Source organism: Cydia fagiglandana, chromosome 19 (assembly GCF_963556715.1).
Source record: "Cydia fagiglandana chromosome 19, ilCydFagi1.1, whole genome shotgun sequence".
NCBI classification, from domain to species: Eukaryota; Metazoa; Arthropoda; class Insecta; order Lepidoptera; family Tortricidae; genus Cydia; species Cydia fagiglandana.
In genome coordinates, this window is record NC_085950.1 from 4,468,151 (window position 1) to 4,490,843 (window position 22,693).

The following is a 22,693-nucleotide window of genomic DNA, read 5'->3' on the forward strand; positions in this document are numbered from 1 at the left end:
GGTGCTACTTTAAAATCGGATCGTAGGATTCGTAGGTATACCGGGGGTGGCCTGTAACACGAGCAAATAATTAAAACATAGATTGTACTCCTCAAACGGTGACACTTTTGTTCAACAACTTTTAAAAATTATGAAGTATTTAGACTCCCTATTTTTCATACAAAATAAATATTATCTTCAATGGACGCCATCGCCACGCCATATCATTGTGATTGACGTTGCTTGTCAAGCCTTAAATATAACAAAATTCGCAATACATTGCGTCTTTGAATAACCTTTAAAGTGTATTGAAATCAAACTAAACAGTTTGGTGCAACCGACCCTAAAAGTAGAAATCTAAAACATAAAACATCCGGTATTAATTTATTCAACTTTGTTCTTCTTTTTTAATTGAATTAATTCAACTGAATGACTTTAATTTCGATTGAAACAATAATTTAAAACAACTATTATTTTAATAATTGTTCTTTACACAGGTGAAAACAATTCCAAGAACTTAAACATCAAAATTAAGTTTATTTGCGTCAACATGCTTTTATATATGATGGTAGAACGGCAATTATGCCAGTCTTCGGACGCAAGTCGGGAGTATCGGTAGTGACAGTGTGAAGAGGTACTTGGGATTATTTTAAAATAAGGTCAGTCTTTAATTATTTTAACAAAACTAACAATGCCTTAAACGTAAAGGTGCCTTTTTCAAGTTTTTATTTTTTTATTATTTTAGATTTGTTTTATTTTATGTTTTAAAATGAGAAACAAATTGAAAAAGAATCCCGTAAGTGTAAAATTGACAAAATATTTGAAAATTAATATTATAGGTACAATTTCAAAATATAAATTACGAATAGGTACGGTCAGCCAAGAAAGTGGTAGACCACTTTCTTGGCTGACTATATACTTACTTAAAATGTTTCTCATTATAAAATAATTAATTTTATTGTTTTCCTGGACGCAATTTAAAATGGCTGCTATTTAACTGATCACCAGATTTAATAAAATTTAATACCAAAAAAATCTACTTTACCACCCTAAAATAATGAATGATCACCAAAATTATAACACCATTTTAATGTGAAATGATTACCAATTTTATTACATTTTACTATCCTATTAAAGGAAATGACACCAAGTTAATCATTATTAACCCAAAAATTGTAAATAATTACCAAATTTCAAACCCCAATTTAATGTCAATTGATAACCAAATTATTACATCGTGCTATCCTATAAAATAAAATGACACCAAAATAATCATTGTAAACCCAAAAATAGTAAATGACCACCAAAATTAGAACTCCATTTTAATGTAAAATTATAACCAAATTTTTAAATCTTGCTATCCTATTAAAGTAAAGCAAAATTTTCTAGTAGCATTTCGTTTCTGTATGGGTTGCAGTTCAAACCTAACCTAACCCACTTTTCTAGTAACATTTCGTTTCTGTAAGGTTCGCAGTTCAAACCTAACCTAACCCACTTTTCTAGTAGCATTTCTTATCTGGAAGGGTCGCAGTTCAAACCTAACCTAACCCACTTTTCTAGTAGAATTTCGTTTCTGTGTGGGTCGGAGTTCAAACCTAACCTAACCCACTTTTCTAGTAGCATTTCGTTTCTGTAAGGGTCACAGTTCAAACCTAACCTAACCCACTTTTCTAGTAGCATTTCGTTTCTGTAAGGGTCGCAGTTCAAACCTAACCTAACCCACTTTTCTAGTAGCATTTCTTTTCTGTAAGGGTCACAGTTCAAACCTAACCTAACCCACTTTTCTAGTAGCATTTCTTTTCTGTAAGGGTCGCAGTTCAAACCTAACCTAACCCACTTTTCTAGTAGCAATTCGTTTCTGTAAGGGTCGCAGTGTTAACCTAGCCCACTTATTAACTGATAGCAGTACAAACCTAACCTAACATACTTTTCTAGTAGCATTTCAGTATGCCTACCTAAGTTATGCGGTGCGGGGTACGGGGGTTGAGCGGGAGGGGCTAGTAATTTTGGCATCATTTTACTTTATTTGGTAATATGTATAAATTTTTTGGTATCATAGTGGTTTATTTAGGTGAAAATATCGCATTTATTTGGTCTTCAAGATTTGGTGATCATTAATGATTTTTGGTAATCATTCAATATATTTGGTATTCAAATACAATTTGAAGTGCAGTCGTAATTAAAATGGTGGTACATTTGTAATTTTAGGCCTTATTTTTTTGGTGTTCAGTAATTTTTTTTGGTAATCATGATTTTTTTATTTAGGGTACCAAAATATTTTTTGGTGGTCATTATATTTGTAGCCATTTAAAATATAATGTCATTGCTTTTTGATTTAAATGCCATCTAGTGAGTTTCCCTCAAACTATAACTATTAATATAACTGTAGTAAGTCAAGTAAGTCATACATAGTGTTGCAGATATTTTGCACTAGATGGCGCTGTCATTAAAATTTTGAGTTACAATGTCGTTGAGTTTTCACTTCTGCCGGCACTCCCGGAGTGCACCCCGTTGTTTTTATTTTCTTCAATTCTAATAATATGCTTTTATACAACGATCCAAGTCCCACTTAAAAAAATGTTTAACCTCCATACAAACTTTCATCCCCTTTTTCACCACCTTAAGGGATGAATTTAGACTATCACAATGCATTTCCGATTCGCAAGTAGGTAGGTAACCTTTGCGATCGTTAAGCGAATAAAAGAATTAAAGATAAGACCGAGGTCGATGAGTTTATATGGTATTACGGTATTCCTTGGTATCGAATTGTATTACATTTCACCTTGCATCAAATAAGGTACGACCGGTTTTTTAGGGTTCTCTAGGCAACTAGTTTCATATATGTATGTCCGTCTGTCCACCCGCGGCTAAGCTTAGTGATCTAAAGTACCATAAAATCGCCGAACTGTAATCCAGTATAGTAAGACGGTAGGTATTATCAAAAAGAATAGATAGTATAGAGGGGTCCTGTCATTGTCAATTTTGTAGTCACGGTACATTTACTGACATCTATCGACACACGATTAAAACTTAAAATAAAATTGAAAATGTATAAAATAATCAAAATATGTTTACGGATAAATGATTCTTAATTTTTATTGTTCCATACTGACCCATGTTCTTTCACTGATATGTGTTAAAATTGTTAAATACCAAACGGTGTCGTTACCGCCATCTAGCCGAGAATAGGCTAAAGGTAATGGCGCCATCTATTCGAGAATTACTTTACCTTGGCCGTCCGAGGCACGTTTTTTTCTTAGACTTTATTTATCTTATACGGAGTTATATATATCTCTGGTATTATCAATAGTAAATTAGGATGTAAATTATTTACATGAACTATACAAATATTATGTAATCATAAGCATTTCCTTATCTTATCGGTAATTCTTGTTTACAAGCGTAGCCCTTACCTAAATACAGTATATAATACCTAGCTACATATATAATATTGGATTTAGATTTAGTGAAACTACCAACGGCCATATTCGAATTTTAAGATACCTACGTCAGTTAATAGATCTAAAAACGATATGGATTATATATGTTAGTGTCAAATGTGACGTTTCTTCAAACAAAGTTACTTTTGACACTCACACATCTAATCCATATCGTTTCTATATCTATCAATTGACGTATCTTAAAGTTCGAATCGGGGAGCTACTTCATTTCGTTTATATCTGTATTTCTTTTTTTAGACAAAATGGCGGGCTTACTACCTCTCCTCATAGCCTCCCTCGCCATGTGTTCGGCCGACAACCCGCTCTCGGGGCTGAAGCAAGCCCTCCCCTCAGTCCCCACCCCGTCAGTGCCATCTGTCGGTGATGCGGTGAACGTGCGCGACGCAGTGACAGGGAACGTTTCGAACGCCGCCGGTAGCTTCGGAAGGGAGGTGCAGAAAGAGATAGCTGCAGTTAAACAGCCTATAGATGAGACTATTGCCTATATCGGGTCTAGCCAATGTAAGTATCATTCAGACAAACACTAGGTATAAGTTTTTACAGCTGCAGGATGCCAAGACATAGTGTTAATACATAGTCAGTGTCATAATATTTATAAACATGTATACCTTTTTGAACTATCTCTAGAATCTTAAATTTAACATACATATGTATTACTTAGTTCCATAGAGAAGTTAAAAAAAATCTGATATTAACATAGGTAGAGTTTAAAAAAGGGAGATAAAATATTCTTCTCTCGATTCATCGTTTAAAGTTTACATTTCTCATGCTCGGAAAGAGGGTCATTCTTGTTCTAAAAGGCGTGCAGAAAATGATACGTTTCTGCACTAGAGTATTTTAGGTTCCGAGGGCCTCGTGCCTTGAAACCCTCGCAACGCACAAGATTCATATATGACAGCGGTCGGCAACCTTTTAGCAGCCAAGGGCCACATAGCAGTTAACGAAGTGGTCGCGGGCCGCACTTTGTTAATATTTATTACTTTATCAGAAATTGTCATTTGTCAATATTATATACAAAATAGCCAGGGCGGTTCGCGGGCCGCAAGTGAGAGGTTCGCGGGCCACATGCGGGCCGCGGGCCGCTGGTTGCCGACCGCTGATATATGACAACTTTCAGTTTGTTGATGATGCTTTGTGTACAGGTACAAAGGTGAAGAAGATCCTCGGAGTAGCGTACGAGGACTACGAGGGAGATGACGAGCCCGAACTAGACCGACTGACTCTGGAGTTCAAGGCTCCGTAAGTAAAAAAAAAACCCCAACGAGGATGAACCGATTTTGATAAAACATGTCTAAGAACCAGAACCAGCGGTAGAAAACCAGCGACCAAATTAAAAAACACATTTAAATTAGTTTACCAGTTTAAGAGCTATGGTGCCACAGACAGACGAATGCATATATAACGGTCACACTTATGACTAGAGATGCCCTGAATAGTGAATTTGGCCTAATACCTAATACCAAATATTCAGCCCGTCTTTCGGCCGAATATAACTTCATACCTATATAGATAGAGAAGCCATACCAAAGAATAAAATTTTAGTTTTAATTTTAACGTTTGGCTTTTTTTCATTTTGTTTGTTATTAATAAATAACTTGTGAGTTGAAAAAAAAAACAATAAAATTGTCGTAATCGCAACATGTACAACGCGACCAAAACGTCGTAAGTGCCGTGAAATTAATGGCGTTTATGCGTATCGTGAGATTCACGCTCCGCTTCCATAGTTTGTAGTCGCCGACAACAACACATGGCGCAAAACGTTGGTTCTCTGTGCCTATTCTATACGTAGTAATACGTATAATAGTTCAATGTACGGTCAGCAAGAAAGTGGTCTACCACTTTTCGACTCTATCAATCAGAAGATAGAGTTGAAAAGTGGTAGACCACTTTCTTGGCTGACTGTACAAATATAGATAATTATGTGTGAATAGTTATACTAGTTATTTACCGCATAAATAACTCCGCAGTGGCGTCGTCACGATATACAACATCACCACCGCAGCGGAGCTCATACCTGAGGCACGGGAATTCAACCCCGCGCAGCTACTGTACATTTTCATCCATGGATTCACTGATGATCCCAGTAAAAAGAGTAATACAGCTATCAGTGAAGCGTTGCTGAGTCAAGGTAGTGTAATTTTAGAATAAGACTTTTCAACCATACTTGGGTGACAATTCATCCCCGCTCAGAAACTGTATTATTTTCATCCATGGTTTCATTGATGACCTGGCCGCGTAGCCAAGATGCTAATCGCTAACGCTCCGTAGCGATCGAAACGCAACTGTCACTGTCACACTCATGTGGAAGAGTGATAGAGATACATAATGCTTTTCGTTGTCGAAGCGATAGCGATTGTAACCTTGGCTAGGCGGCCTGATGCAAGTGATATGATATCAGCTAACCAACTCTTATACTTAAACATTTTTTTATTTAGATGACGTCAGAGATAGATCAGCGTTCTAATAACTTGCTTCTAGGCGACAGTTTATTTTTTACATGTACCTTTGTAGTTCCTACTCTTATATTAAAATTAGATCGCGACCACCATTTTAACCCTATTTTCCCATTTTGAACCTTATTGAAAAGCAACAAGGTCGGAAGTAGTTTATTTTATTTTATTTTAAAAGATAACTATCATAACTAACTTATAACATCTATAATATAATAAAAATAGAAACAAAAGAATAACGCAATACCGTTAGATAAGATAATTATGGTAATTGTAGACATTTATATGCCACAATAGAATTATAATGAGCATAGCAACATTGTGGTAGGCAATTTATGATCAAGTACCTACATTTTAATAGGCCTATTAAATTGTTAAGTAGAAAATTGTTATTGTTACATTTTGATACAGTTTTAATGAGAGCACGACATCGACAGTTTGTGAGATGTTTTGATAACATTTTACGTCGGATTTACCTAACTGTTTATATGAGCCTGACCCGGGTCACCCGGGTAAAGGATGACTCACGCTAGACCGGGCCGTGCCCGGACCGGGGCGGGCCGGAGCGAGCCGACGCAGGAGCTGTCAGGAGCGCCACCGTGACCGGGCCGTTCCGGGGCCGGGGCGTCAGGGCCACCCGTTTATTACATTAACACTAGTGCTGTCCAAGCAATGTCCGAGCCTCTAGTGTTTACATGTAGGAACTCGAGTCCTTTGAGTCTGAATTTGATGTAGGCACAGCTCGTTTTTACGAGACTCTGCGCTTAAAAAATTTCTCCCGACTTCTGTCCTTTGTAGTCCTTTTTAAGAGCAACTCAAAAGGACTCGAGCCTCCAAATAAAGACTCCGTGAAAAAATTTATAGGTTTTTCCTATATAACAGTAACGAAATTAAGCGTTATTTTATGATTTATGTACGTATCTAATCTACAAATTATACATAAAGACAATGCAATTCGATTTTTTTTTTGTAAAAAAACGAGAATTCTCTGAAAAGTACTCAAGTCTCTACAAGAGACTTTGGTCTCTATCTAGTTGAAAAGAACTCGAGTTTAAACTTAATTATAAGAGTCAGAAAATTGAGTAGTCTTCAAGCAGAGGATTCAAAGGGCTCGAGTCCTACCCAGCCCTATCCGAGCCGACCGGGACGTCCGAGCTGACTGTTCATGACAAATGTCATAATAAATGTCAATCAGATTGAAAACAATGGTTCGATCGGAAGCAAGCGGATACGGAAGGAAATAATATAATCAAAATATTGGCCCTAGCTGCCTTAATGACTGATTAAGAGGCTACTGCATACTCTAGGGCGTACATCCACGTCGACACGTTCGGAAAAATAAGAAGAGGTACATACAACATGATGTAAAGAGCTTTATTTACATATGACTCAAGATTCTTTCGAAGCCGTCCACACGGCAGAATTAAACAACGTTTGGTAAAACAATAACAAGATTTCAGAAACCAATATCCAGCATTCACCGTCTGGCTCTCTGCTTAAGGTATGGAAATACAGTGCATGTACCTATTAATAAATATGTATAATCATGTGCCGAAGTATATTAAGCTATTAAGAGGAAAGGGAATGACCGGTTCTCCATACAAACATAGTTCCCGTTTTCCTCACTGGATATTGATATTATGGAATATTTAGGTAGTCGTCAGCAAATTGTAGTGGTACCCAATGCATTTAGTTACATTCTACAAATGTAGATTTTTCAGCTTATCTGGTTTTGACATTATTTTCTCCCATCAATGCCACGTTCTTCAGTGTTCATGTGTTCAGTTCAGATATGTTCAATTTCAGGAACCCATGCATGAAAAACGAGTTTAAAAGAGGAGAAATTTCCAATGGCAATGGCGCCCCACAAAGTAACAAAAATTTAAAAAGTATCGGTATAAGATAATTATCTACAAGCTGTTTTCGGCCACAGCGAATACCACTAAGAATGTCGGTGGTGCGCTCTCAATAAAATAAGTAAGTAAATAAAAACTATTAAGCTCGTTACACTAAGATAGAATTGTGTCGGTTACAAAAAATAAACTATCTACTTACTTACTTTCCTCTGGTGAAAAACAAGCCAAGATGGCAAAAACGGAACCCTTACAGTTTCGTCATATCCGTCCGTCTGTCTGCCTGTCTGTCTGTCTCTGTCTGTCTGTCTGTCCATATGTCACAGCTATTTTACTCAAAAAGTATAAGATAACGATTTGGAAATTAGGTATATTTTGTAAGTCGTGCAGAAGAAGATAACAATATAATTGATTTTAAATATGGGTTGCTAGTTTATATTTATTCATTAGCTTGCATTGAAATGGCACTTTAGGCTTAGCCTATAAGTACTAAGATTCTAATGCTTAGATCTAATATTAAAAAAAGTCCTTCTTTGGTCCGACTCTTAAATAATATGTTTGGACTCTTTTCTTATGCCTTTTTACATTTTATTATTATTATTATGAGCCTATATTGTCCCACTGCTGGGCAAAGGCCTCCCTCTTATTTCTCCACGTATCCCTTTTTACATTTTACGACTTTTAAATATTTGACGCTGTCATGTTTTTCGAATAGTATAATAAACATGTCAAAAGAAAAAATAGTGATATTAAATTTGTAGAAAGATACTAAATGTATTTGAATATGCAAGAACACGTTGAATGCAGGTAATGTATCGTGTTACCCCGCGCGTCAAGGTATTGGCAAAAATAGGTATGATTATGGTGTAGTGCCGTTTGAATCTGCATAGGAACCCGCTTTCGCCTTTGTACTCGTAATACCTATATATTAGTATGCATTGATGCTGTTCTCTCCTCGAGGGTGTTTGTCTGTCTGTATTTTAGGATTTCATTAGCTATCCAAAACATCATCATCATCATCATTAACTTAAGAGTTATTCTCTTGTCGATGGAGTATCTTCCAGCTTTCCTTATCTTGCGCCAAAACATACGAACCCAAATTATTTCTGTGTTTTAAGGGTGAAACCCTGACCGTGTGATGAGATTTTATTTTCTTTGACAAATACAGCATTTGCATTAACTACACATAGATGAGGTGTTCCATGATTAATGTGGCTTTCGAAATGCTTTTGTCTTGTAGGTATGACAACTTCCTGAATTAACTGCGTAAAGCTCGAGAAAATACTACCAATAGGCTAGGCTAGATGATAAGTTTTTTGTAAAGGATCAAATGTCTATATCATATGGGACCCATGCAGGCATGCACCCATGATATTGAAGTAGGAGGATTGTTTTTAAAATATTTGTAAGTGTATTGTATGTACGTAGGTTTGTCTGTAAGTATATTTTTTGGTTCTAGAAGTAATACCTAGACCTAGTAACCTTAACAGTGATGTCTTTCACGTTTTATTTTTTCAAGTAGGTACGTACTACTTGCATACGTGAGAAATAAGAAGAGGAGTAAAATAAATTTAATATTATTGTACACATACGTATGTCCAAAGAAAGAGCGCTATGATAAGCAAAAGTTATTTTTTAGGGTTCCTTATCTCAAAAGGAAAACACGGAACCCTTAAAGGATCACTTCCGTCCATCTGTCTGCCCGTCTGTCCGTCCGTCCGTCCGTCCGTCTGTCCGTCTGTCCGTCTGTCCGTCTGTCCGTCCGTCCTCCGTCTGTCCGTCTGCCCGTCCGGCCGTCTGTCTGTCGATACCCTTTATTTCGGGAACGGGTCCGTATTGAGTTGAAACCTTTTATATACTCCTAGACTTCGTAGCGTAGACCTACGGTCCTGTGAAGATAAATCAAATAGTAATAATTATTATGTATGTATGTATGTAATGTACCTACAGTATTTCCAAAAAACAGCGCTATGTAAGGTTTCGGTGCTTAGGTACAGTCGCCATCAGATATATCGGAGCGGCCATGGTGTTCACAATATCTGAACACGCACTCTAACGCCTTGACAATAAAGGCGTGCTCAGATATTTGTGAGCACCTTGGCCGCTCCGATATATCTGATGGCGACTGTATTATAATTTTATTGTTATGACATGAAGTATGGTAAATAATTTTGATGGTATATGTTTTGATTATTTTTTATTAATAAAAATATTACTTAGGGTCGGTTGCACCAAACTGTTACGAACGTTAAAGAGTTCGCTAAATTTTTATGTATGGAAAGTTTCATAGTAAAGGCGCGGGGCGCGCCGGCTGACGATGATCAGTCTGTCAAATGTGGTTGATGCAACTGGCACTTATAGAGAGGAAGGAAGAGAAACTGCCCAAATTCCGTACGGGCTAAGCCTTGGCCACAGCTAGTATAATCACTAGGTACACCTAGCTTATAAAACAAAGTACCAAAGAGTGTATATATGCTCGCGATAGAATCAAAATAGGTATTGTGATACAATTAATTGTATTATAAACGATTTTTTTTTCATGTATGTACCATGGACATTCCTCGATGGCACCAAGTTGCAACCGGAAAGCGATGATCACTCGGCAAATCAAGACTGTAGCAGCCACATCTAAGGAGATCATGAATACCTATTCAATAAATTTTTATTCTTTGCAGTTTGATATGTAATAATAAGTTTTTGGCAAAAAAATAATTTTTGGTACAAGCTTTTATCGTCGACTGTACTTTTTTCCACAGGCAACTAATACTCATCGAGACAATTCTAAAAACCCCAAACACAATTAGGTTTCGTTGTTTTATCACAGAGTTCCTATGGCCACCTCCGGTCTCCATCATCAGATCAGCTCGATGACACCATAATATTGCATAGTCACCCGACTTACAATCGGAAACCGGGAAGTGGATCAAATTTAACTTGCAAGATTTGATTACAGACAGACAGACAGACAACGGTCAGGTGAAACTAAATAAAAGCTTGTAAAAATGCGGTATAATCCAAGATTTCACAGGTCCACCCGCCATCCTGACATCAGAATGGCGGGTGGACCTGTGAAATCTTGGATTATACCGCATTTTTACAAGCTTTTAGGATGGTATTCCATCTATCCAATTTCTTTGCCCAATGTGTAAAGTCGGACCAAAAAATGTCTGCAGCGGATTTGATAGCCCACGCAGTGCAAGTGTCATTTATACGACATAATAAAGAAGTTTGACGTGTAAAATAACACTTTCACTGCGTGGGCTATCAAATATGCTGCAGACTATTCTTGGTCTGACTTTCTATTGAGTCTCACATCAGAGAGTGAGAGGCGATGACATTGGACAAAGAAATTGGATAGGACGGTGGAATACCACCCTTAGACATTTATATAAGAACAATAAAATATACGAAGAGTACTATTGTATTATTTCAGTAGTTAGTGCCTTTGGGTAATTTTAGGCAGGAATTAAGGGAGCATTCCACGGGCTGTCCCGTACAAACGCATTTTATTTGCTGTGTTGCGACTTTTTTCTCGGCATTTAAAGCAGGCGATTATTTTTCTGTGCATATTTTTGACTATTTGTCATAGAAAAGGAAACTCTTATACTTTTAAATCTTCAGAAACTTCGCGTTTGTACGGGACAACGGTAGACAATTTCATGGAATGCTCCTTAGGAATATTACGGAACATTCTGCGTATGGGGCGTTACTCTCACTAACCCCAGGATCTACTGCGGAACACGAAAACCAACATTTCGGTTTCTGCCTCTCTATCACTCGATATCTGCTTCTCTGCATATCGACAGAGGCAATCACTCGATATCTGCTTCCCTGCATATCGACAGAGGCAATCACTCGATATCTGCTTTTCTTATCGACAGAGGCAGATAACGAAATTTTGATTATCGCGTTTTGCGGTAAGCCATTTGTAAACAAGTCACCTGGATGCAAAGAGTAAAGTAAGTATGCATCAATATCATGGTGAAAAGTTGACATAAAACTGTTTAGCCCGCTCCACACTCGTGTGCGAATCGCAGTGCGAAGCCAAGATTCGCGCACGAGTGTGGAGTCTGCTTTTAAGGCATAGTTATGATGTAAATTTGTACTCTGTGCAGGCAGAGAAGATCAGTTGAACTAGTTGAAGTCTAAATGAATGAATAAAAATGGTTATTATAGTTTGTCAAAGGACTGTCTCATTTCAAACATAGATAGAGAGAATCATGCTATCTTGGTCTTACACTAGTACTAACACCCAAAAGAAAAGGATGAGTATAGTTTTTTTGTTCTTATTTACTGACAAATTTGGTGTGACCAATTATAGATACGGTATTGTCATATATATCTCTATGAACTTCGTACGAAATAAAAAAGTATCTAAGTAATAAGTTACTTCTACACTCCATATAATAAGTGGTAATGTGAGAAAAAACTATAGTATCTTAATATTCATTATAAACCTACATTCTCATTATTGAATCATTTTTACAAGCAGTAACATCAATAGATGTCTCATTTAATATAATCCGACTAAATTACATTTCAGCAACACTTCCATATTTCACAAAATAAATCAAGACATTATCCAACCTATATAATCTTGACGTATATTATATCAAAGACGGCTGTACCTAATATAAACCGACCAAGTAACAAATTAGCTATACCATCATATTTAACAAACAAATTTATGACGTTTTGCAACCTTCTTATTTTGGCAAATATATTCCGACACAGGGGTGGTATTCCATCTGTCCAATCTTGGTCCAATGTGTATTTGCGTCTCACATTTTGCTTAATGAGAGAGTGAGACGCAATACATATTGGACAAAGATCTTAAACAAGTAGAATACCACCCGAAGAGAAAAATAGGTTGTCAGGAGGCTCCGGGACGTGACCGGGCCGGGCCCGCACCGTGCCACGCCCGAGCCCCGGTGATCACGTGATGCTCTCCATAGAAAACGACGCTCCGGAAGCTCCGGCCCGGCCACGGCCCGGTCTAGCGTGAGTCATCCTTAATAAATTAATATTCATTATAGGCCAATATAGGCCATGTTTATACTTTATTGAATCATGATTTACGTGGAAACTATAAAAACTAATTTTCATCTAAATCGATTCACCGTGAAAAGATTGTTATCTCTTCACTACAAAGTCACAGACAAAGTCTCTCGGCAAGGTGCCCATCACGCAGGCAGCATTTCCGCGCTATATCGCGATGGCAAGTCTTTTTGAGAAAGCTGCCAGCGTGACGAGCGTCACAGATATACATATCTTTGGTAAGGGCCTTGAGGAGTTAATAGTTGTATTTGAACCTGCCGGCGTATTATGGATGGCTTCATCCATCTTTATCCACGTGATAAAATAACTGTCACTTTTTAACACCGTGGGATCTAGACACGCGGCAGCGTGTCAAGCCAAGTTCAAGCAAAGGAACTGGCTAGCCAGCGCCGAGTGTAATATTACACGAACCACTTGGTGCCACTTTTGACCCTTCTATAACTCAAAACATCTTTGACGTAAACACATAAAACTACGTGTGTTTAATTATATCCATAAGGATATCTAGAAGCACAAATTTCATGAAGCTAGCTCAAACGGTTATAAAGGTATGAAGGTCAAAAAGTGGTAAATTTTAAGACTGACTTATGACTTATAGTACCTAAACCTAACCTACTTCCAGATGACCTAGAAGGATGAAATTTGGAATCCAGCTTGGTTATTGTGTGCAACCGTAGGAAAAAATCTAAAAATAAAATAAAGTTAAAATATAGGGGGGGTCCCCATACAAAAAAAAACACTTTTTATTGGGACTGACATATAAGTACCTAAACCTAACCTACTTCCAGATGACCTAGAAGGATGAAATTTGGAATCCAGTTCGGTTATTGTGTGTAACCGTAGGAAAAAATCTAAAAATAAAATAAAGTTTAAAAATAAGGGGGGTCCCCATACAAAAAACCATTTTTTATTGGGACTGACATATAAGTACCTAAACCTAACCTACTTCCAGATGACCTAGAAGGATGAAATTTGGAATCCAGCTCGGTTATTGTGTGTAAGCGTAGGAAAAAATCTAAAAATAAAAAAAAGTTAAAAAAATAGGGGGGGTCCCCATACAAAAAAATATTTTTTTATTGTAGCGTTGGAACCGTTACAAGCAGATATTTGAAACTACCCCAATATATGTATTATTATATTTGCTATATTAAAATAAAGTTTAGTCAAAAAATAAGTGGTGTCCCCATACAAAAAACTTATAATACGCTCTAAACAACCGGCCAACGGTGTGTCGTCGGCGGCGCGCGGCACCACATAATTATACAAAGAACAGAAGTAAAAACCATACAGCGGAAACACAAGAAAAAACATTAAATCTCAATACCTGCCTAGTTTTCTTTACAAAAAGTATTGATATCCCATCAAAAACATAAATGTAAAAAAGGAGAGCCAAGTTCAATACAAAAATTATGCTTGGCTGTGGGGCTCGCCGCAAAAAGAATGGAGATCTAAATGAGTGCCACTGCCAAGTTCTATGCAAAATCCAAATATGTATTTATAGGAACAAAATAACATTATATACAAGTATTAAACTCTATTTCTTTGCTTTATTGGATACCTATAACAATTGCTGTTATTTAAAAAAATGTGAGATCTTAAAGTAGGTTAGATTTGGCTTGGCCAGGTTTTATCAGAATTACAATATATATAAAATGATTGATATAATGAAAACTGGCCAAGTCAAATCTAACCTGCTTTAAGATCACACATTTTTTTAAATAACAGCAATTGTTATAGGTATCCAATAAAGCAAAGAAATAGAGTTTAATACTTGTTTATAATGTTATTTTGTTCCTATAAATACATATTTGGATTTTGCATAGAACTTGGCAGTGGCACTCATTTAGATCTCCATTCTTTTTGCGGCGAGCCCCACAGCCAAGCATAATTTTTGTATTGAACTTGGCTCTCCTTTTTTACATTTATGTTTTTGATGGGATAGAAAGTGACGGACACCGTTTTATCACGCTGTCACGTAGACAAGAACGGCCTTGATTCTTGATTCTTGAAAGCAGCTGCTTTGGAATATATAGATGGTCAAGCAGATCTTGTCAGTAGAAGGCGGCAAATATGAAAAATGTAGGCGCGAAGGGATATCGTCTTTTTCTACTGTCAAGATTTGCTTGACCATCTTTATTTAATGTATTCCAGGAAAATCCAACGTTCTTGCCCTGGACGCTAGCTCTCTGATCAAATGGTTGTACCTACGGTCGTCTACCTACGTGCGGTTCATAGGAGAGAAGCTGGGAGAAGTGCTCGCTGCCATGGTTAACAGTAAGTAATATAAAATTTAACCTTTTAACCTCCACCCATGCTCCGAAGGCCGCCTGGACGCCATAGGTACCGCTGGAGAGACGAAGTGCAGAAAGACCTTAGCGTAGCGAACTCGGCGATTTTAAACCTACGAACTACTGTATGGAAGCCTCATTTAAAGTAACTACTGGTCTTGAGTTATTAATTGACAGTGTTTATAATTTTATTAATAGCATAATAATTATAATTAATATAATTATAGTCGTTATTTATAACCAAGGTGTTCTCGAAACGAGTTAGCATAATTATTCACATCATTTAAATTATTCTAAACGGTATGTGCTTGTCTGCCGTATTCGAACTTCAAGATATTCACAAGAGCCGACACGTACTAGATCCATTCTAGATACGTTATAGTTTAGATATCAACTAGTTCTCTTTTGCAGCGGAATTCGGGCAACCAATGTCACTTTTACGTTAGATAGAGTAAGATATCTATTAGATGTGAATTGGATCTCTAAGTCATATCCCGTGGAAATCGTTCAAGAATAGGTACATATCTCCAGAATCGCGCAAACGTCAAATTTGACAGGTTAGATCTTAAACATATCGTTAGCGTATCTTGGTGATGTCTAAAAGATATCTAATAGATGTCTATTTCAAAATCCGAATCGGGCCCTGTTTCTTGTTTGTCTTATTTAAGTACGTGTTTGTGGTCAGTTACGGTATTTTCCACCAGTTAACAAGACGTATCCTTATAAAGAGATATTTTACATAGAAATCGTCTAGCGATAAGCAAAACTTTAATGGCTACTTAAGCAAACTCGTATAATTTAGGTAAAGTACCTATCTAAACACAGAATAAATCATAGTACTACAGTACAGAAAGGAAACTTCCTACAAAACCGAAGTTTTACAGTGGCAGGCGTGGCTCACTCCGCGATTTCGTCGCTTTGCTACAGGTAGCTAAAAGTACATCCGTTCGGCCCCAATTTTGGTGTTTGCCATAAGCCGCGCGTGGCGCTGTCGCCACCTAGCGGCCATATCTGTGCTGATCGTAAGAGACGTGTTTTGTTAGGGAGTGAGTCTTCTGTACCTAGTACTATTATTTATTATGTGACAGTGGTTCAGGGTACCGAATCATGCTGTTCTTTCTAATATATGACACTATCCCTTTCGGATATTTAGAGTTGTCAAAATTCAAGCTATTATCTGTGGTCGTGCACACAAAAAATAATAATAATCAAGCATTTTTAAAGAACGAATAATAACCCAACAACATTTAACACTTGATCCTTATACATATCGTCGCTGGAAATCAAAAACCGGGCAAGTGCGAGTCGGACTCGCGTACGAAGGGTTCCGTACCATAATGCAAAAAAAAAACAAAAAAAAGCAAAAAAAAAAACGGTCACCCATCCAAGTACTGTCCACTCCCGACGTTGCTTAACTTTGGTCAAAAATCACGCTTGTTGTATGGGAGCCCCATTTAAATCTTTATTTTATTCTGTTTTGAGTATTTGTTGTTATAGCGGCAACAGAAATACATCATCTGTGAAAATTTCAACTGTCTAGCTATCACGGTTCGTGAGATACAGCCTGGTGACAGACGGACGGACGGACGGACGGACGGACAGCGAAGTCTTAGTAATAGGGTCCCGGTTTGCCCTTTGGGTACGGAACCCTAAAAATGCTGTAATGTAACCATGCAATAATATAACCAATATAACCAATAATAGTACCTACTATAATTGTAGTTCGAGTTACAGCATTAATGCTTTCCAGCCAATTTTCTGTTAGAAGTATCAGCAATCAGCATCTTTTAATTACATTTCAAAATGTCAGTTCTACTTATGTTTTTTTTTTAACATTCAGTTTACTAGCAGTTTGTAAAGTTATGTTCGTATTGTCAAAGGCGCACAATTTCCATACTAGGAAGTAAATTACCCACAAGCAAATGATACTCTTGAGGTCGATTACAAAACAGACATGTTATACTACTATTACTAGTACTACTGCTACATAAATCTGTTTATAACTGCCACTTTACGTCATGTAAACTTGTAAACTACATATGCCTCTATTATGGGGCATTATCTATGAACAGGGACCTTATTGTCGATGGCCCTTACGCCGCACAGCGTCGCGCGATATTGTATTTATATCGGATCATCATTAATAACGGCGTAAGCGACATTGACAATAAGGTCTCTTTTCATAGATAACGTCACATATTCCCTACCTGTACCTTCTTATTGTTGACACGCAACCGCTTTGATCGTAGGAAAATTCTATTTTTCATTGTATTGTTTTAGTGATGATCAGATAAAAGTGTTATTTTATCCGGAAAAAATATTACTCATTACTCGTATGCAGGGTAAAAAAAAAACTTGTTTAGGTTATTTTGTAACAAGGTAGTTAGTTATTACTCACTTACTTAAGGCATAGAGTAATATTAAGTAAAGAAAGAGTGGTAACTGCAACTGCATATACAGGGTGTCCCAGAATTCGACGTCAAGCCGTAAACGGATGATAGACCAAGTCATAACAGTTATCATAAAAATACAAAAAAAAATCCATCTCATGTTTTTTAAAAATTCACTAAATAATCCACACCCTGTAATGGTTCTTTAACTCTTGTTACTACAAATTCCATAATTTATTCAAATTTTTTTATTATTGTGTAATCTTGAATAATTACAGGATGTGGATTTTTTAGTGAATTTTTAAAGTGACCATAATTTTTAAAGAACATGAGTTGGATTTTTTTTTTTGTATTTTTATGATAACTGTTATGACTTGGTCTATCATCCGTTAACGGCTTGACGTCGAATTCTGGGACACCCTGTATCATTTTTTTTTACCAAAAAGTGCGTTATTTCGTAGTCGACATCTAGCGTCAAGTAGCGGAATTTATCAGTACTGCTAGTTCCTCTCTTATCGCCTTATCGCAGAGATATATATAACTCCGTATAAGATAAATAAAGTCTAAGAAAAAAACGTGCCTCGGAAATCAAGAAAAGCCATTCTCGAATAGATGGCGCACACACCTTTGGCCTATTCTCGGCTAGATGGCGTTGACACCGTTTGATATTTAACAACTTTAACACATATCAGTGAAAGAACATGGGTCAGTATGGTATGGAACAATAAAAATTAAAAATCATTTATCCGTAAACATATTTTGATTAATTTATACATTTTCAATTTTATTTTAAGTTTTAATCGTGTGATGATGGCAGTAAATGTACCGTGACTACAAAATTTACTTTGGCAATAGCCCTCTATACCGTCTATTCTCTTTGCTTATCGTATACAATAAGTTTAATGAATCTGTAATTCTAACCTAAGCAACTTTAAACCCACAGAGGGCCACAATCCCTCCGGCATCCACATAATCGGGCACAGCCTCGGCGCTCACATCTCCGGCTTCACCGGCAAGACCTTCGCCAACCTGACCGGCTACCGGGTGGGCCGGATAACCGGGCTCGACCCAGCCGGGCCGTGCTTCAGCCACGTGGAACCCGAGTTGAGGCTCAAGGCCACGGATGCGGATTACGTGGATGTTATACACACGGACGCGGGGGTTTATGGATTGAAGGATCCTGTTGGTAAGTTCTTGTGTCTTAGTGAAACCTTCAAATCTCAACCTTCCCTTTAGGGAAGCGAATGGGTTTGGTGGATCTTTAGTAGTGATACTTAAATGCTATCCAGAGGAGTTATTTCAAAAGCGCCTAGAGTTATAGACCAAGAAAAGTTTGCAGCGATTTTGATACCATACGCAGTGCAACTGTGCAAGTGTTATACGTCATAATTTCATAGAAGTTTGACGTATAACCTGTCACAGTTTTCTAAGCTATCTTACCCCACTCTCCCCTAGTTCCCACCCTTAACACCCTTATATATAGGTACTTAACCTCCTAAGTCCCAGCGTACAATTTTTTATACATGTTTCAAAATCTATTTTGAACTTTTATTGTGTAACTAAGGGTTCTAATTTCAAAAACAAAACAATGCTTCTGGGTCTCAGGAGGCTAAGTTCACATTATTATTTTCTTTCCCAGGTCAAGTGGACTACTTCCCCAACAGTGGCTCGCAGCAGCCCAACTGCCTGTTCCAGACGTGTAGCCACAGCCGCGCGTGGTTGTACTTCGCGGAGTCGGTGAAGACCCCTGACGCGTTCCCCGCGCGGAGGTGCGAGGATTATGACACGTTCAAGAAGGGCCAGTGCGAGAGTAGTATCAGGTAAATACTTCCCATACAGCGGTTCAGAGCAGCCCAGTTGTCTGTTCCAGACGTGCCGCGCGTGGTTGTACTTCGCGGAGTCAGTGAAGGAGATTGTAAACTTTTTGGCAAATAATACTATTTTTATTTTATTTATTTTTATTTATCTTAACACTCATTTTCACTTTTTTTCACAGTCCCATGGGTTTCGCCTCGAAGCCCGGCACGACAGGCCGCTACTATCTGCAGACCGGCGAAGATAGCCCATACGGGCTCGGCAAGCAGGGCCTGACGTGGAAAAACAACGAGGGCATTGTGAGGAACATTGGCGCCAAAGTTTCCAACCTATTCGGTTAAATGTTAAGGTGACCACCACAGAATACTGGTGGCCACTAACGAGCCTTCCAACAGTCCAAATAGCGTGGCTGCAATCCAAAATTGGTCCGTGAATGTCAAAAACGTACAATGTTTAATATTAGGATGCCGTCCATTTGGATGAATCCATTGTAACGGCATCCATTTGGAAAGCTCGTCAGTGGCCTGCTTTAGACGATAGGATAAAATACCGTACAATATGTGTCCTAACATAAGTAGAGTTGGACCAAGAAAAGTCTGCAGCGATTTTGATAGCCCACGCAGTGGATATGTTATTTTAAACGTCAAACTTCTATGAAATTAAGTATGACGTTTAAATATAACACTTGCGCTGCGTGGGCTATCAAAATCACTGCGGGCTTTTCTTGGTCTGACTTTAGAAAAGTGGATAGAGTTAGACCAAGAAAAGTCTGCAGTGATTTTGATAGCCCTCGCAGTGCAAGTGTAATTTTAAACGTCAACGAATTTTCAACTTCTATGAAATTATGACGTATAACACTTGCACTGCGTGCCGTGGACTATCAAAACCGCTGCAGACTTTTCTTGGTCTAACTCTATACAACTAGTATGGCGACGGGGGTAGGTACCTTACTGTACCTGTAAGGATGGGTGTGTACAGATTTTAAAAATATTATATTGACATTATTAATGCAAATGTAAAATGGACAATTGCATTGTTGTCATTTGCGTATTCGTTTTTTTCATTGCCTGATTATATGGTATTCACGTGTTTGCCGTTCATTTGCCAGTAGGCGTTGTGTATGTTTTAATTAAAAGGAGTAAATTAAGTAAATAGCACGTTATAAGTATAAACAACATTATTTGCGTTATTTGACACATTGTGACTGACGTATATAGAGATGTAACTAACGCAAATCGATTGTCACAGCAAGCGATTACGATTGGATGGCACGTAGACACTGAGGTATCGAATTGTGACGTATAATGAATTTTTATTTGAGATTTAAATAAAGCTAGAATTATATGGTTTTCCCGCAAGCTAAATGCATTTAATACACCGACCGAGTAGGTTGCACCCACTGTCAAAATTGAAACTAACTGGGGATCTATTTTAAAGTTTATTTATGTTATTTCTGTGTCAAATTTGTTGTCTGTTAAGTGACGATAAATATATCCATATTTACAGTTAATTATCCACCTTTTCCTTATTTTTATTAAAAGAAAAATGAAAAATTCATATCGATTTATTTAGACGACTACCGATTCATGACGGTGGTGTCCGGCCAACCCTAAAATTAAAAAAAAAAGACGTAGAACGTAAACGTTCGCAGTGCAGTTGTTTTCCTTTGTGATTTAGATGTGCAAGACATTTTACGTAGTATTGCTGTTGTGAGTGACAGACGTCAAATACCGCAAATAATGTTGTTTACACTATAGGCTATTTTACGGTGAACAATACCCGCCATTTTACGCTCAATTATCGTTTCAGTTCTTAGAACTTAATATATTTAATAATTTATTAATATTTAGCATGTTGTGATGCTCCTATTGATTTGACAATCATATTTGTGTGTTTGTTAAGTTTGACATAGTTAGGCACTGGTCCCACCGCGAGCTAGTAAGCTATGAGCTATCGGCTATAAACACGAACAAAAAATAAGAACTCCCGTGTAAATAAAAGAGACACGGCGATATTTATAGTTACTCGCCCAGCGGTGAGCTATAAATATCGCCGTGTCTCTTTTATTTACACGGGAGTGCTTATCTTTTGTTCGTGTTTATAGCCGATAGCTCATAGCTTACTAGCTCGCGGTGCCTTACCTAAATAATTTAAATAGTTTTATATTGTAGATCAATACCTCAATAGAGATTCAATAGTACATGTAAGATGTAATAATGTTTTGAAAAGATGTGTCCCGCCGAGTTTGTTGCCGGTCCCATATTGGGATACCCTCCTCCAATTGAGGGGGGATTTAAATCTTCTCGGGGCAGAGGTGTACGGTTGGAGCCGGTAAAGGTTTATTTGACGTTCATAAGCGCATTGTAATATGCCTACTTGAATAAACTATTTTTTATCTTTATCTTATCTTTTATCATGGATTGTGATATTATTAATTTATTAAATAATATTTGTACCAACATCAAATACAAAAATTAAATTGTTTTATTTTTACCCTAATAATGTAAACTACACCAGATTTAAAAAAGTCATCCTTTAGCATAGGTACAGTCAACTGTCAAAATATGGGTGCACAAATCATCAAAATATGTCCCATATCTCTTATGTCAGCGAATCCAGAACTATGTAACATATTTTTGAATAAGTTGGCTACACCCATATTTTTATAGTTGACTGTACGAGAACGATGTTTCTGTTCTCTACAGTACAGCCGACGTTTTAGGGCGTTTTCTAAAATAAATATTGAAAACCCTATTCTCACAGATCCTGGTGTTTTTGGGTTCTTTCAACTCGGAATCACTAGCATATTCAATCCTGATGATAAAAAACGTGTCCCAAAAATTTGTATGAAAATTGTACATTCCACTACGTCACGCCCATACAAATGAAAAAAATTCTCATAATAAAACGTGACGTAATGGAATGGACATTTTGGGACATCTTTTTTTAATGGAAGGATGGAGAATGATGTCGATTCTGAGTAGAATGAGCCCAAGAATGTCCAGATTTGAAAGAATCAGGTTTTCGATATTTATTTTAGAAAACGCCCTTTAACCGTTTCGACGCCGTGTCAAACACAAAAGCTATCACTCGGACGCCACGTCACCGAAGTGTCAAAACTGAAATTGAACTTTATGCATATGCACGTTAGGTCTATATTGCTGTGGTCTGTGACCGATTAATCGGTCTTTGGCGTTGGACCTGCGGTGCGGATATATCGGTCATTGGCATCCAAAAGGTTAACTCACGGTTTTTTACCACTACAGACATATGAAAGGGTTAACCTTTATTATAAGGCATAACGGTGTCAGAAATTATGCAAAATTAAGCCCTATCCACCCACAAGGTGGACAGACGACCTTGTTAAGGCCGCCGGAAGACGCTGGATGCGGGTCGCTT

The 22,693-nt window shown here is 37.4% G+C and overlaps 1 protein-coding gene across 1 annotated transcript; it reads left to right on the forward strand.

Moving 5' to 3' along the window:
- Positions 1-550: 550 nt before the first annotated feature.
- LOC134673872 (phospholipase A1 VesT1.02-like) lies at positions 551-21,773 on the forward strand. Its single transcript, XM_063531923.1, has 8 exons — positions 551-638; positions 3,678-3,941; positions 4,583-4,679; positions 5,408-5,568; positions 14,953-15,075; positions 18,423-18,665; positions 19,119-19,299; positions 19,476-21,773. Exons 2-8 carry the CDS (start codon positions 3,683-3,685, stop codon positions 19,633-19,635), a joined length of 1,224 nt encoding a protein of 407 aa, XP_063387993.1. The 5' UTR covers positions 551-638; positions 3,678-3,682; the 3' UTR covers positions 19,636-21,773.
- The last annotated feature ends 920 nt before the right edge of the window (positions 21,774-22,693 follow it).